This window comes from Streptopelia decaocto (genome assembly GCF_964273445.1).
Source record: "Streptopelia decaocto genome assembly, chromosome: 14".
Lineage (NCBI taxonomy): Eukaryota > Metazoa > Chordata > Aves > Columbiformes > Columbidae > Streptopelia > Streptopelia decaocto.
The window spans coordinates 8,334,628-8,348,602 of record NC_138669.1 but is presented as its reverse complement, the minus strand read 5'-3'; the positions used below and the strand labels follow the sequence as shown (position 1 = coordinate 8,348,602).

At 51.7% G+C, this 13,975-nt stretch overlaps 1 protein-coding gene across 1 annotated transcript; it reads right to left on the bottom strand.

The window, feature by feature from the left end:
• Positions 1-508: 508 nt before the first annotated feature.
• Positions 509-13,771, bottom strand: RBBP8NL (RBBP8 N-terminal like; the record flags this gene model as incomplete). Its single annotated transcript, XM_082065383.1, has 13 exons — positions 509-1,290; positions 1,883-2,009; positions 2,298-2,359; positions 4,310-4,418; positions 4,879-5,704; positions 6,733-6,896; positions 8,326-8,408; positions 8,911-9,077; positions 10,341-10,413; positions 11,490-11,602; positions 11,813-11,908; positions 12,361-12,403; positions 13,705-13,771. 13 exons carry the CDS (start codon positions 13,769-13,771, stop codon positions 1,172-1,174), a joined length of 2,049 nt encoding a protein of 682 aa, XP_081921509.1. The 3' UTR covers positions 509-1,171.
• Between the last annotated feature and the right edge of the window lie 204 nt (positions 13,772-13,975).

The window sequence follows — 13,975 nt, the reverse complement described above, 5'->3', positions numbered from 1 at the left end:
AGCAATTACCTGCGATTCTGCGACGTGGTGTGGAGGGGTAAGAGCAAGCCAGGGACTAGGTTGAAGCAGTGTTTCCAGGGCTGGATCAAATGCAGTGTATAAAGTTTATTTTACTTCAGCCACTTGCTCAGAGGAGCCCTTTACACAGAGCTGACAAAACCATTACTTGTTTTTACAGTTATGGGATTGCCCTAACTATGAAATATGTGTCCCTGCCAGCCCCTCACACACGTCCTGCACAGAGATATGGGGCACCAGCTGAAAACGGCAAGAAAAAATAGAAAAGAAAATAGAAGTCCCATAAACAACGGTCAAACCTGTGGTGGTCTTGTGCAAGTGGAGGAAAAAAAAATCTCCTTAAAAAACCCAGAAATTGAAGAGTTCATTATTTTTGGCATGACGTCTGCACAGTTTGCTTATCAAGGGATTGTCACAGGGAGGAGATTATTTTATAGTCGCATAAAAGTTCCCTCCCTCCCCCAGTTCTCCCAATCCCAGGCTGCCTCCCTGCAGTCTGAGGGGCTGGGGCTCCCACACCCGCCTCTTCCAGCAGGACACCTTGGGACCACCACGCCCTGCCATCCCATGCTCTTCTCCCTGCCATCTCGAGGGCCATGTTCCACCTCCCTGCCCATGTCCTTGCTCTTCACTTAACTAGAAAACCATGAGTTTTCTCTCCAGGCCAAATAAGATCCACATGTGTATGAGCCCTGGGTAGGGATTTAATCAATGCAGGTTTGTGCGTGGGGCCCTGCTGTGTCCAGCTTGGTCACCACCCTTCAACCAGCCACCTGGATTATGTCCATGGAGGGTGGGGTCTAGATAGTCCACTCTCCTTGCATGAAATCCTAGGGAGAAACATGGTGCTGATGCAGGGTGAGTGCTGTAAAGGTGTCTCCTGTTCCTAGCACCAGTCTGAAGGTCACGGCACTGCTCCATCAGCAGTGACCTGCCAGCTCCAGGTACCACCTACACCTTGCCCAGCCCCTCCCAGGGCACCGACTGAGGATTTTCAGGGTGTTTTACTCCTTGATGAGTCCTTACGAAATGCCCAGCGCCTGGCCCGGCTCAGCAGGAGGAGCCACTCTCCCAGCCTGGGTGGGATGCTGAGGTCTCCAAGCCCTCTCCTTTGGTCGGCAGCGTCGGTGCCGCTGCTCATCCCGCCCCGCTGCTAGCTCTCCTCAGAGGTGTCGTTGTGGGAAGCAGAGCAATTCTCTGGTTCCTTTGTGATCCCCAGTGAGCACTGCTCCACTTTGACTTTCTTTCTTCCTCTCATTGACTTCTTAGCTCCTGCAAACAGCAAGGTGACCGCAGGAGTTAACCACTTATCTCAGCGAAATGAAAGATTCCACTGTATCACCTTGGGCAAGCATTTTTTTGCAGTGTGAAATGTTGTTCAGCCTGAAGAACAGAAGGCTGAGGGGAGACCTTCTTGCTCTCTACAACTACCTGAAAGGAGGTTGTAGCATGGAGGGTGTTGGTCTCTTCTCCCAAGTAACAAGCAATAGGACCAGAGGAAATGGCCTCAAGTTGTGCCAGGGAGGTTTAGATTAGATATTGTGAAAAATTTCTTCCTGGAAGGGGCTGTTGGACATTGAAACAGACTGCCCAGGGCAGTGGTGGAGTCACTATCCCTGGAGGGATTGAACAGACGTATAGATGAGGTTCTTAGGGATGTGGTTTAGTGACAGTGTTATGTTAATGGTTGGACTCGATAATAATGAGGGTCTTTTCCAACCAAAATGATTCTATGCACTCAGCAGAAGAGCACCCTCCTCTCTGTGACAGGAAGGTGGCCGGTGCCCTCGGGCGTTTCTCACAGGAGCCCCTTGGGAAGCAGCAGAAGTTGTAGCCCTGAGCATAATGAACTCCTCTTCCCTACCTTTTGTCCAGGGATCCTGTCCTCTTTTTCTCTTCTTCTGCAGTGCATGAGCTTTGTCTTTGGTGCAAAAATATTTCCCATCAGCCTGGGCTTCTTGTAGGATGTCATCTTCATACGGGGCAGCCACCTACATCAACAAGAAGAGCAGTTCATCTACAAATTAACCCGCTTTCCCTGGGAGCTGATGACCTGGTGGCATGGCTGGGGACCTTTGTGACCATTGCTACAGAGTGGTGACAAATATTCAGAAACCTTTATCCTTCAGCAGCAAGTTGGGTAACAGTGAGGAAATGGGGTTTGGCACCTTGTGTAGGAAGGGCTGTCACCTCCCAGAGTGAGCTTGGGTCAGGACAACCTGTCTTACACCTCTTGGACCTGATGGCTCAAGCTAATGGGCTGGGGAGAGCAAACGCACCTCGCTGTCCGTTGTGTCTGGCTCATCAGATTCCTGCTTCCCAGACTCAGCATCATCATCATCTAAGGAAACACAAAAAGAAGGGTTTTCTTTTGGCTGTCAGGGAACCCGACAAGCTCACAAGCAGATGCAGAGCTGGTGGTACAGCCTCTGGGAGCCATCAGGGCAGAAAACAGATTCAGTAATAAACTGCGTTGCAAAGCAAAGGCACTTTGAGCTACATGGCTTGAGATGAAATTTTATGGGAGGTCCAACAGGGCTCTGTTGGGGAACCAGCTCCCAGTGAATCAGTATCTGTAGGACTTTACCACCCCAAGGTTGCAAGCGCTGCCCTGAAATCCATGGCCACATGCAGATTGGGAACCTGAGGTGTATTTAAAACCCCCAACTGTGCCATCTCATTTGAGAACCAGATGAGGAGGAGCATGTCTGGGTAAAGAGGCCAAAATGGACAACCCTCAAGTTTGCTGCCCATGCTGGTCGATGGCTCTTGGCAGGGCACATGTGCCAATGAGCAGAGGAAGGAAAGGTGGGGAAGCTGCTTCCCTGCACAGCAAAAGGATTTTTCTGCATGCAGGCCCTGGGGCTACACAACCCCAGACATGCACCTGCATGCACCAGACACGCACCCAACCTTTGCACAGAGCCAAGCTGCCCTGGTCAGTGGCCGAGCCTTGCTGGCGGTGCCATCACCCTGTCTGCACACACAGCAGCAACCCGTGCTGGCTGTGGAGGGCAGAAAGGGCTGGGGATGGAGCTGTGCCCTCCTCCGAGGGGCGGGAATATTCTAGGACCTCCACATTTCTTGCTCCTGACACCCACGTCTATGCAGGATGGGACTGTCGGCAGAGCTGCTCCTGCCCAGCTGGGAGAGCAGATGCTGCTGCTTTCAGGCACTCCCAGAGCCCCTGTATTCTGATCCCATCCTCACTTTATCCTTCCATGGGTTAAGGTTCACTAGAAAGTGCAGAAGTATTTGTGTATTGTTTCCTCGGTTTTCTGTCAAGCTTCAGGTGAGAACTGAAGAAAGTCCTGTATTCCCACACCCAGAATGTAATCAGCTGAAATTCTTCTGCTATGATGATATCTCCTTAGCATGTAAATCATGGAGGACTCTTTTTTTTTTTCCTACCGTGCAAAATCCTGCTCTGGAGAGTGTTCCCAAACTGCTCCGACACGCCCAGACCGACTAATCCAGGTGAGCTCAACTTTCTGGCCGAGCTGGTAAGGCTGGTTCTGAGCAGCTCTCAGCAGACGTGCGTCCTGCTCTGCTCCCCATGGCTGCTGCCTCTCACCCACCCGGCAAACCTGCTGCCCACATCCCACTGCAATCGGACAAGGAGAAAGCACCCTGTGTCCCCAGATTGCAGACACTGCTAGTTTGGGGAAAGGAAAGGGCTTCTACATGGGATGGAGCAGGGAAAGGGAGGAGAGGAACCTCTCCAACCTGCTGCAGGTACCAGCATTCCTCCCTTCATGCTCAACACTCTGTGCTGTGCCAGCACAGGGCATTCTTTGGAGCAAGGGGACACAGACAGGGATGTTTTTTTCAGGGTTTTGCCAATAGGTCAATGCTAAACCAATCTCTTTAGCTGCTGGAAAACTCCATGCCACCCAGAAGCTGGGTGCAGGGTGCTCTGTAAGGTGTGCAAGGGCACCCCATGGGTGGCTCCTGCTCTGTGCGGGGCAGAGATGTTGAGCTTTACTCCAGAACAGCCAGGGTTTTCTCCCTACAGGTACTGAGCCTAAGTTTTGAGCATCCCTAGGTTTGAAAACTGAGCCCTCAAGGACAAAAGTGTCAAACTCAAGAGTTTCCTCAATGTTCCAAAAGAGCTGGGAGCACCTGCATCCCTGGAAGGGTGTCCCATGTGGGGTGACTATTGCTTCAGTCAGCAGGGATTGCAGGTGGTGCAGAGCTCAGCACAGAGAGCTCCCAGTTGTGAGGTACCTTCACCAAAATGCACCTTTTGCTCTTGCTGTCTCCAGCGTCACATTTGCTTGAAGCTTTTTACCTGGTTCTGCTTTCTGTGCGCTGACAGTCAGTCTCACCCCGGTCTCTGGAAGAGCCTCTGGTTTGCTCAGCATGGACTTGTTTGTTGGATGTGCCCGTGAGAAAGTGAGCTGTAAGACAGAGGGAGGGCAGCAGTCCCATCAACACCAGATATTATCTCAGCTATCGAAACCCTGCCTTTGCCAGGCAGGACAAAAGGGCAGTTCCCAGCCCCTGCATCATGACTGTGACACCCGTGTGGATGAGCATCGCAGAGGCATTTCTATGTTACAGGGGAGCCCAGCACCCTCCTGCACTGACTGGCAGGGACGGGTGCAGGTGCTGCTGCATACTGGTCCTTGGACCTGGATGGAAACTCATGGATGGGCACCAGAGGGGAAGGTGGGTAGGGAACAACAACCAGGGCTGGACAGCCATGGCTTTACCATGTGCAATACATTCCTATTGGCTTCACATGCAGCAAAGCCATCTTTCCCACAGGGATATTCACAGTGGTCAAAACAGCACCAGCACCAGGGCTGGAATCCCCGGGAAAGGACCACAGTTGATGTCAATAGGAACTGTACTCACCACAGCTGCTGCCTCCTCCTCCTCCTCCTCTTCTTCCTCCTCCTTGACAGCATCAGGCAGTGCCCGGGTGGCATTGGGCCAGTGGCAGGGTAAACACAAGTTGTCCTTCTCTGCCCTGTGTCTCCCGCAGGGGCCACGGTCTGCTGGCAAGGCAGGGCTCTCCCTGGGGCTCAGCCATGGGCTACCAGCCCCCTGGGGCTCCCGCCGGTTTTGCCAGCCCGTTTCCCTGCCACGGCCGGAGTCTGACAGATCCAGCGGTGCGTCTGCACCATCGTCTCTTGTTGCCTCCACCTTTCCTTGGAGCTTGATGCTGTCTCGGCTCAGCAAAAGATCCTTCTCTGCTTTCCCATCCATGGCATCCTCCAGGAAGGACCTTTCCTCCTTGCATGCCGGTGTGATGCTCAGCCATGGGGAGAGTGGCCGCTCCTCTTGGACGGGCTTTGGGTCTCCATCAGCCCGCTGATCGGGCTGGCACTGCTGCATGAGGAAATGCTGGAGCCGCTCCCTGTGCTTGAGGAGCTGCAGCTTCTCCTCCAGGTGCTGATCCCTCACGTACACCATGGTGGCAGGAAGCTTCAGCAAGGCTGCGTGGTCTTCCCAGCCGTCATGCGACCTCATCCTCCCATCGGCATCTTTGGACCTGAGCAAATGGCTGGAGAAGCTGCTGCCATCCCGGTCGGCTGAGGTGCAGCTGCTCACCAGCCCCAGCTGGTGCAGGGAAAGGTGCTTGTGCAGGAGACAGAGCTGCTCTCTCCGTGCAGTCATTTTTAGGCTTTCATATGATGGAGCAACCTTGGGGGAGTCTGGCTTGCTTGCTGTTAAATAACTAAAAGAAGGAGGAAAAAAATAATCAGGTTAATTAGAGATTTTTAATGTGATTTCTCAGCTCCAGCAGGTAATGTGTGGTTTCTCCTGCTCTTTCTGTGCCCTGTGGCAGCCCTTGGCCTGTGCATCACACCTGCCTTTGGGTGCTGTGCTGGGGAGAAGGGTTCTGGTGGCCGTGGGGGTCAGGCAGCCACAGCAGGTCTCCATGTCACCATCCAGCAGTGCTCTCCTGTCCCTGGGTCACAGCAGCTCCAGGCAGGGGGTTGAGCGAGTGGGGGACGCGGTGATGGCTCACGGCAGTGCTGCTGTTGAGGAGTCACTTGTCAAACCTTGCCTTACACCTGGAAGCATCTTAACTACCCCCACTTTGGGCTTTCCTAGTCCCTTGGTGGGCCTGAACACCTCCAGGACAGAGGAACAGCCCACCCTTCCCTAATCTCACTCAATAGAAGATTTGTACGGCCATGGTAAGAAGGTTGATATGGTGTAAGAACCTGTCCTGCAAACCCAGCTCCTGCTGTCGCTGGTTATTTGGCAGCTTCCATGTGTGTGAGCTTTCCCCAGGAACTCTCAGCAGATCTGCTCCCAGCTCTGAGAAACTGGCTGGCTCTACAGGTGAACTCACTAGCTTTGTTCATCCCTCTGCACTCCTTGGGCAGGATAAGCCTGGGGACATGCTGAGCCCTGCAGAAAAGCCCATTAGAATAGATAAGAAGGAGCTGGGATTGCTGCCTCCTGGGGGGGCAAGTCCTTCTCCTCCCCGAGGTGGGGGCACCCCATTCGCTTTACGGGTCTGTCTGACAAAACCGGAGCAACAAGAGGCTGATTTCGTCAGACTGAATTCCAGTCATTTTTTGCTGGTGTAAACTGGGAGATCCCCCCTGCCCCCACAAGGCTGTGGGAGAAGTCTGGAGAAGAAGCTGGGCAGATACGGAAAATACTGACCACCGCATTGCCATCTGCCTGGTGGGACACCTGCAACGGGCCATAGGTCAACCCCACACCACCAGCCCCGGGGCAGGGACTCACCTCTCGAGGCTGGGGCTGTGCTCACGCTCGGGCGGGAGAGGCGGCTTCCTCACGGGAGGGGACACTGCTGCCCCTGAAGGACTTTTCTCCAGGGGGCAGGGTCTGGAGCCAGGTCTCACCAGGGCGATGGTTCCGTGCAGCTGGTTGGCGATCCTCTGGGATGCCTGGAGCACGGGGGAGAAAGGCCATGTGAACTGTTCTGCTGCGCACCCTGGGCTGGAGGGAGCCTCGCCGAGCAGAGACGCAGCTCTTCACCAGTGTCAAGTGCTCTGACATAATTCTGGCCAACAGCTCAACTGTATTTGTATTGGTTTTCCCAGGAAATTTCCGCCTTCATGTTTTCTAGCAGGATTTGCAGTAGTCTTTATTTTCTGATTGCACTGATTTGTAGTTCAGGATGTCTTGCGCCTCTTCTCAAGTCAAGCCATGATTCAGTGGCTTAACCAAGATAAGATCCTGAAAATTCCCCGACCCCTAGTCAGGCCACTAGACTTTATTTATGCGATCTTCTGGGCACGCACTGGTTTGATGGGTCTATTTCCAGTGGAGTACCCAGCTGTGAGGCCAGGACATTATCATCTCCATCTGCTGTCATCAAAGGCTCACCACATGTTCTGACTTGATTTTTCCCTGCCCACCTGGAGATGTCACCAGCCCTTCCTGCAATCCCTATTAATTATCCTCACAGCCTGCCTGCAGCCTTACCAAAACCCCTTTTCACCTGCTCTTTCAAGTTTTCTCTGGAGTTCAGGTAAGTGAATCCTGTGCCAAAACAGAAGCGTCTTTGTGGGTGAGTGTGTGGGCTCGAGTTCCCACGATGGGGAACAGGGCTCCAGGTCCTGCAGTCTTATTTCCCACTGCCCAATATCACTCAGCATCCCTGAGCTGACACATAGTCTTTCTGATTTAAAGGCATAGCAGGCTTGCATCAATGCACTAAACAGCAACCACTGAATTCCAGGCCCTCTGAAAATACCAATATTCATTATACTGCAGATGAAGAGACATCTGCAATGGTCTTGGGCAGGGCTGCTGTGGTGTATTTGTTCTCAGTAGCCACAGCTCCCACGGTTTACATGTTCTCCAGGCTTTTTCCATTCATAGTGCTCCAGCTTCTTGTCTGCCCAGATAATGGAGAGCTGACTCTGTAACTCAGAATAAGCTACACTAAGAGGTGGCTCAGCCCAATCTCCCTGGGTCCTTCATTCCTCAGAGCTTTCTCCAGCGAGATACCCAAGAGAGGAACCAGCGTGGTGGGCAGAGGATATAAGGATGCTAGATGTGTTGTCATGGAGGATAAACAAGGGAGCAAACAGAGATGTATATGCCTACAGTGGGGACAGGAGCCTTTGCTGAACTGCAAATACTTCGCTTGCAGTGAGTGGCAATTTCTACGGAGAGGATGCATCTGGCATTTAGTAGATGCCCTCCTTGGTTCTGGCAACTGCAAACAGCCCAAGTCTGGCTAATTGTTTTACCCCCTAAGTGCCTCCTACTCATTCTCTATCCTAGTCTACCTGCCTTGATCCAGATCAGATGACCACAGTGTTGGGGAGAAGGCCTGAGGACACCAGGCTGCCTCCAGCAACTCACCATTTCTGCAAGGCTGACTTCTTGGAGGACAGTGCTTGGGGAAGTCCTACTGCTTGGAGACCTTCTCTGTCCCGCAGGCTTTTCTGCAAAAAAAGACACAACCAGCCACTGTGACGGTTCCGCAGAGCTGTTGTGGGCTGCCCTGCAGCGTGCTAGAGTCTCACAGCCTCCTGAGGATGCTGCTGGCTGGCACCAACCACCTCCTCTTGAGGATTTCCAGCCAAAATTTCTGTCTGGCTCGAGCCAGCACCTGAAATAACGTTCCCTCCATTTCATGTGTGGGCAGCAGCAAGGCAACGACATGGTCTCTACATGAAATGGGTAGCAGGTCCACACCTGCAGAGCACTCGTCTTACAGTGAGGGCACTCAAGCACCCTTTTGCTCTAACACAGAGCAATGTGTTTGTCCCTTGACATACAGTTTCCCCCCTAACAGCTATTCTGGCCATGGCAATGTCCATCTGAGCTGCCAACAGCTTGGTCTTTGCTCTCCAGACTCTTTCCCAGAGCAGCTTTGCCCTGTGGCTCATGTCACTCTTCCCATCCCCAGGTCCCTTGAGGGTGGTGGGAGGCAGCAGCACCCACCTTCTCCCAGCTCGGGGCTCGGCACATCATGATGGGCTTCTTCTGCTCCCCTGTGAGCTGCTTTCTCTGTGCCAGCATTCCTGCTTGTGGGGGACAGTAACGCCAAGGGGGAGTTGGAGGTGGAGCTGCTTTCTCTGGAGGTGACTCCTGGGTGTTTCGTCCCATCCCTATTGAAAGGAGAAGAACATGAGTGAAAGAGAAGGGGCAGGAGTAGGAAATCACTGCTTTGAGAGCCACCACACTGGGAGTTCTGAGTTACAGAGCCCAATATATAAATATACGCATTTATATATATATGTATGTGGATATACCGTATCCTCAGACTCACCTCCTTGCGTAGCAGCTTATTGCTGGCTCAGCTGCAGTCTGGAGCATGGGGCAGAGCCAGTGCGACAGCTCAGGCTCTCATTTCCCCACCTGGCTGTGGGTAACGTCACAGGAAGCCACCACGTTGGGCAAGCCAAAACCCAGCTGCAGCTATTGCAAAAGCTCTGTGAGAACCTGTACATCCCTGACTGAGCTTTCAGCCTGTGTAGGGGTGGATTCAGCACAGGGAAATGGGGACGGTCACCCTGTACCTTACTGAGCTAGTGGGGCTGATGCTTTTGGTCACTATGAGGGAGTCACTGAGTCTCAAAGCCCCACGCTTAGGGCACGGACAAAGTCCTGGCTGGACCCTGATGCTGAGACGTGGGTGTTTGGCTGGAAATCTTCCTATCCAGAAGAGCAGAGCAGAAACTCTCAGTGCTCAGCAAACACAGCCCGATCTAGAGCTCCAGAACTCCTTGGGCGTTGGGGAGCACCAGGGAGCAAAAGCAGGAGTTTTTCTTTAAGAGGATGATGCTCTGTGCTCCAAAGAAAACACATTTCTAAACTAATCTCTTGGTGCTAATTCCTCTGGACTTTAAACCCTTGAGGAATGAGCTGATTTGTATATATTGGCCAGCCTGGCATGTTCCTTAGCTTTCAGCACAACACGCTGCTGGAATATGAACCTGTTGGTACAGATCTCTCCTCCCTCCTAACTCTGGCACAGTCCCCGCTCTCTCCTTCCCCCAAAACACAACCTGCTCCCTGCAGACCCTCCCTGGCTGCTGCAGGAGGGAGCTGGTGCAATGGAAAAGACATAGAAGCCCCTGGTCATGTCCATGGCTGAGGTGAGCAGCCCCCCACGGAAGGATGTTGAATACCCTTGTTCCCCAAAAACTGAATTATTGCCTGCAAGTGAACAGAGAATAAGCAAAGGTCAACAAGGACTTAGAGACCATTACAGGTGTTTTGGTGTCTAGCATCTACAGGAATCTGTGGGAATTAGATGCTAAAATATCCCTGATAATGGCACAGCCTGGACACAACTCTGCTCAGCTGCAGGGATGCTTCTGTCCTTACCAGCACTCCTCATAATGAATAAAACCCAGGTGAGTGCTTACTCAAGACTCCGGAGCCTCTTCAGTTCTTCCTTGAGAGTTTTGTTCTCTTCCCTCAGGCGGTTCGTCTCGTTAGCTGCAGAGACACAAGTTGTGCTGTGGATTCAGGCTCTGCAAGGAGAGAGCTGATGCCCCTCACATCTCACTGGGGTGGGCGGAGGAGGAGGGAATGGCACTGGGCTTTGGAGGGATACTGACCTTCCTTCCTTCTCTGAAAACACGCTGGGCGCTAAGGGATAAAAAGGAGCAACTTTCCAACTCGGGTTTGCTCAGGACTAGGGGTCTGCTTGGTGAGGAGAGTGTGACCCAGATGGGAAGGTGGCTGTGGCACGGTGGGACGGGCACAGCTGGCATCCTTACAGTGGGTACCATGGCCGCATCCCATGAGAGGGTGCTGTGTTCAGGGGAGAGCTGGGGGCCTCAGGGGTGATGGGATGAAGAGCAGAGGGAGCTGTGAGTACCCAGCAGCCAGGCTGCAGCAAGCGAGAGCAGACACGCTCCCAGGCAGGGTGGGCGGCTGCTGCAGAGTGCTTCTGCTCCAAAGCAGCACTTGGGGAGTGATGGCATAATAGGGGAGATAAACCACGGGCTGCTGGCACTTCTCCATCCCTCCTAAATGCCTTATCTCCTTTACCCCCATGAGCCTCCCTGGGCCAACCAGATCCCCAGGGAAACACACCCTGAGCTGGAGTGGTGCTGGGAGCTCTGCCAAAGGCTTGGGAGAGGATCCATTGCACGTGCTGCCTGATTTCCATTTAACCATCCTGAGCTGCTGCTGGGACTTCCCTGTCTTTGCCAGTGTTGCTTCTGTGATGCTGAATGCATCTTTTACCCAAGCAGCTGACATGACCTGGTCAGCCCAGGGCTGCTCTCCGCATGAGCATCTCTCATTTTTCTGGAGGTGCAGAGGGCTGTGACCCCCCCAGCTCTGCCACTTCGTGCGAGCAGTTACCTCTGCTCGGAGAGGGCATGGGCTGCCATCTGCAGTCCTGGCCAGCTCTGATTTTTCAAGGTCCACACACTCAAACTGGCTCCCTCCCTTCTCCCCATCCCCAAGCCCCTCCTGGTTGCCCAGTCACTGGCTTATGTGCAAATGTTTGGGAGAGGCATTAACTGAGGAAAGTCCCAGCCAGCCAAAGCAGTGGTGCTTACTGAGGATGAAGATGTGCTGCAGGCTCTGGAAATGCGAGGTCTCATACTCATTCTGCTTCTTTTTCGCCAGCTCCTGGGTGACCATGCATCTGTCACAGAGACCCGCTCGCAGCCTGGAGGAAAACCCACGGTTCCCATCAGGGAAATAAGCTCCTGCCCTCCCCACAGAGAAGTGTGGACACCCAGCCCATCACTCAGAATTGCTGAGAGGGGTTATCACCCATGCAACCCAGCCCTGGCCCTTCCAAGCTCCCCAGATCCAGCCCCACCATCATCAGCATTCACTGCCACCAAACAGCACTCTGCTGAAAAAGAAATCTTACCTGTTTTCTAACACCTTCACATTTTCTTTAAGGACCTTCTGTTGTTCCCTTAATTGGTGATTTTTAGCAAACAGCTCTTCAATTCTCTGAGCATCGCTAATTGAAGAAACAGAACAAAGAAAAGAGGGTTGTTAAATTTCTCCCTCAAATCTGTGCCTTTATCTGCAGTGCCCTCTCTGAGCCCCCTGTGCTGCTCATATGGCTGAAATGCTTTTGCTTGTGTGACAGGAGGGAAAACAAATGTATTAGAATCCAGATGCTGCCCTGTGACACCCACCCTTGGAGTTAGCACCTTGCTTTGTCCCAGTTTATTGCTTCCCAAGAGATCATGCACCCCTCAGAATGAGCATCACTTGGTGGGAAGGGAAGGTAAACTGGAGGTGGGCAGCGATCAATGGAAGCCCTGCCTGCGCTGGGGACTTGAAGGGCAAAAGTCACCAGTCTGAATTGGCAGGGCCAGAAAGGCAAATGACGCTCTCTAAACCGGGGGAGCAGAAAATGAAGTGGTGTAACCTCCGTCCACCCCCGTCCCACTCGGCATCGCTCACCGGCACTTCTCCGTCGTCAGCTCCATCAGCTTGCTCTGCAGACCTGCGATCACGAACAAAGAGGTGGGGATTTGTTTATTGCCAGTTCCCCAGCTCTTCAGAGATAAAATACACCCATGGAATATCAGGAAGGTACCTGGCTTTGCTGAAACCTCATCAATTTACAAACCTTATTTCTCAGAAGGAATAACACATTGCCTGTGTTAAGTAACACCACAGTGTAGTATAGCTGGAAAAATTGTACAAAACATGAGCACATTTTGTATTTCCACTATTTAATGAGTCTGCATTTCCCTCCCACCTCCAAAAAGTTTGTTTCAGTTTTGTTTCTACTTATTTCTCATTACAACATGCATTTCCCAGGTGGGCAGTATTTTATAACTCTCAGTGCTGCAAAGCGTCTTGGAGAATATTTACAGCTCAACGAGAACGGCTTTCATTGATGGATCTGCAGACGTTACATCTTGTCAAATCCATTTTATGCAAAGTAGATGTAAACATGTGGTTTAAATTGCTCAACAGTTTCTTCTAACTCTCACATAGCTGGAAATTACACAAGAGAAGAATGAATTCATAAGCCAGAATCCTCCAAAAGTGCTGTTGTTTTGTTCATAATTTTGATATTGGGAATTATTCTAGTAGAAAAATAATTGGATTTGGCATTTGTTTGCTTAACCTGATGGTTCTTATTTTAATAATACATGACCTGAGGAATAATTTATTCTTTAGAGGCATAAACTATCCAACCTGTCTCTAAGGTTTTCTTCAGCAGAATCTCACACTCCTACTGCTTCTGTTTTATAGATTATTACATCTTTCCACTCTCCCTTTGATCCTTCAGTATCCAAATATACTCCAATCCATGTGGCGCAGAAAAGATGCCCAGTGGGTGTGCGTGTCACTTCTGCAAAGCTCCCAATTCCCCTTTATCACAGACCAGAGCAGCAGGAAAGGAGTCCAATCCCCTGTGATTAATCCTTGGAGCAACTGGGATTCCTGCAGGTGGGATATCTCCAGGGATATCAGATGCAGGAATGCCTCCCCTCCCCCTTCTGCTCCTCCTCCTCATCTAAAAAATTACTGATTTTATCAGTAAACCTCATTGTCCACCAGGATAAGACAGATAAACTGTAGCAAGGTGCCACTGGATGGTGTGGTGCCCTGAGGGCTGTGACCTTGCATCCTCATCCATCCCTGTGGGTGATGCTCGCTCAGCCCTCATTTCCCAAAACTCCCCCATCCACATCCCGCTCCTGCCTTCAGGTGATTTGAAACCAAACAGATCGAGGTGGCCTTACAAAGGAATGGACCTCGTTTTTAATAAGACTTCTTGTATCTTCTTACCTTGGACCTCTTTCTCATGGATTTCTTTGAGTTTATTCAGGAACTCTGCAAAACTCTCTGTGGTCATGTTCAAGGCTGTGCCACACGTCGGGCTGCTTCGAGTGCGAGGATGTCCTTTCGTTTCAAATTATTCAAGTTTCAGTCTAAAATAGAAACAAAAAGTCCAATAAAAGGGAAGTATCTTGTGTATGTGGTGTTTTGCAAAGTCCTAGAAAGTGGAATCATTTGCTAAACCACATGCATGCATAAAGCAGCAGGCTCACCCAAGGAT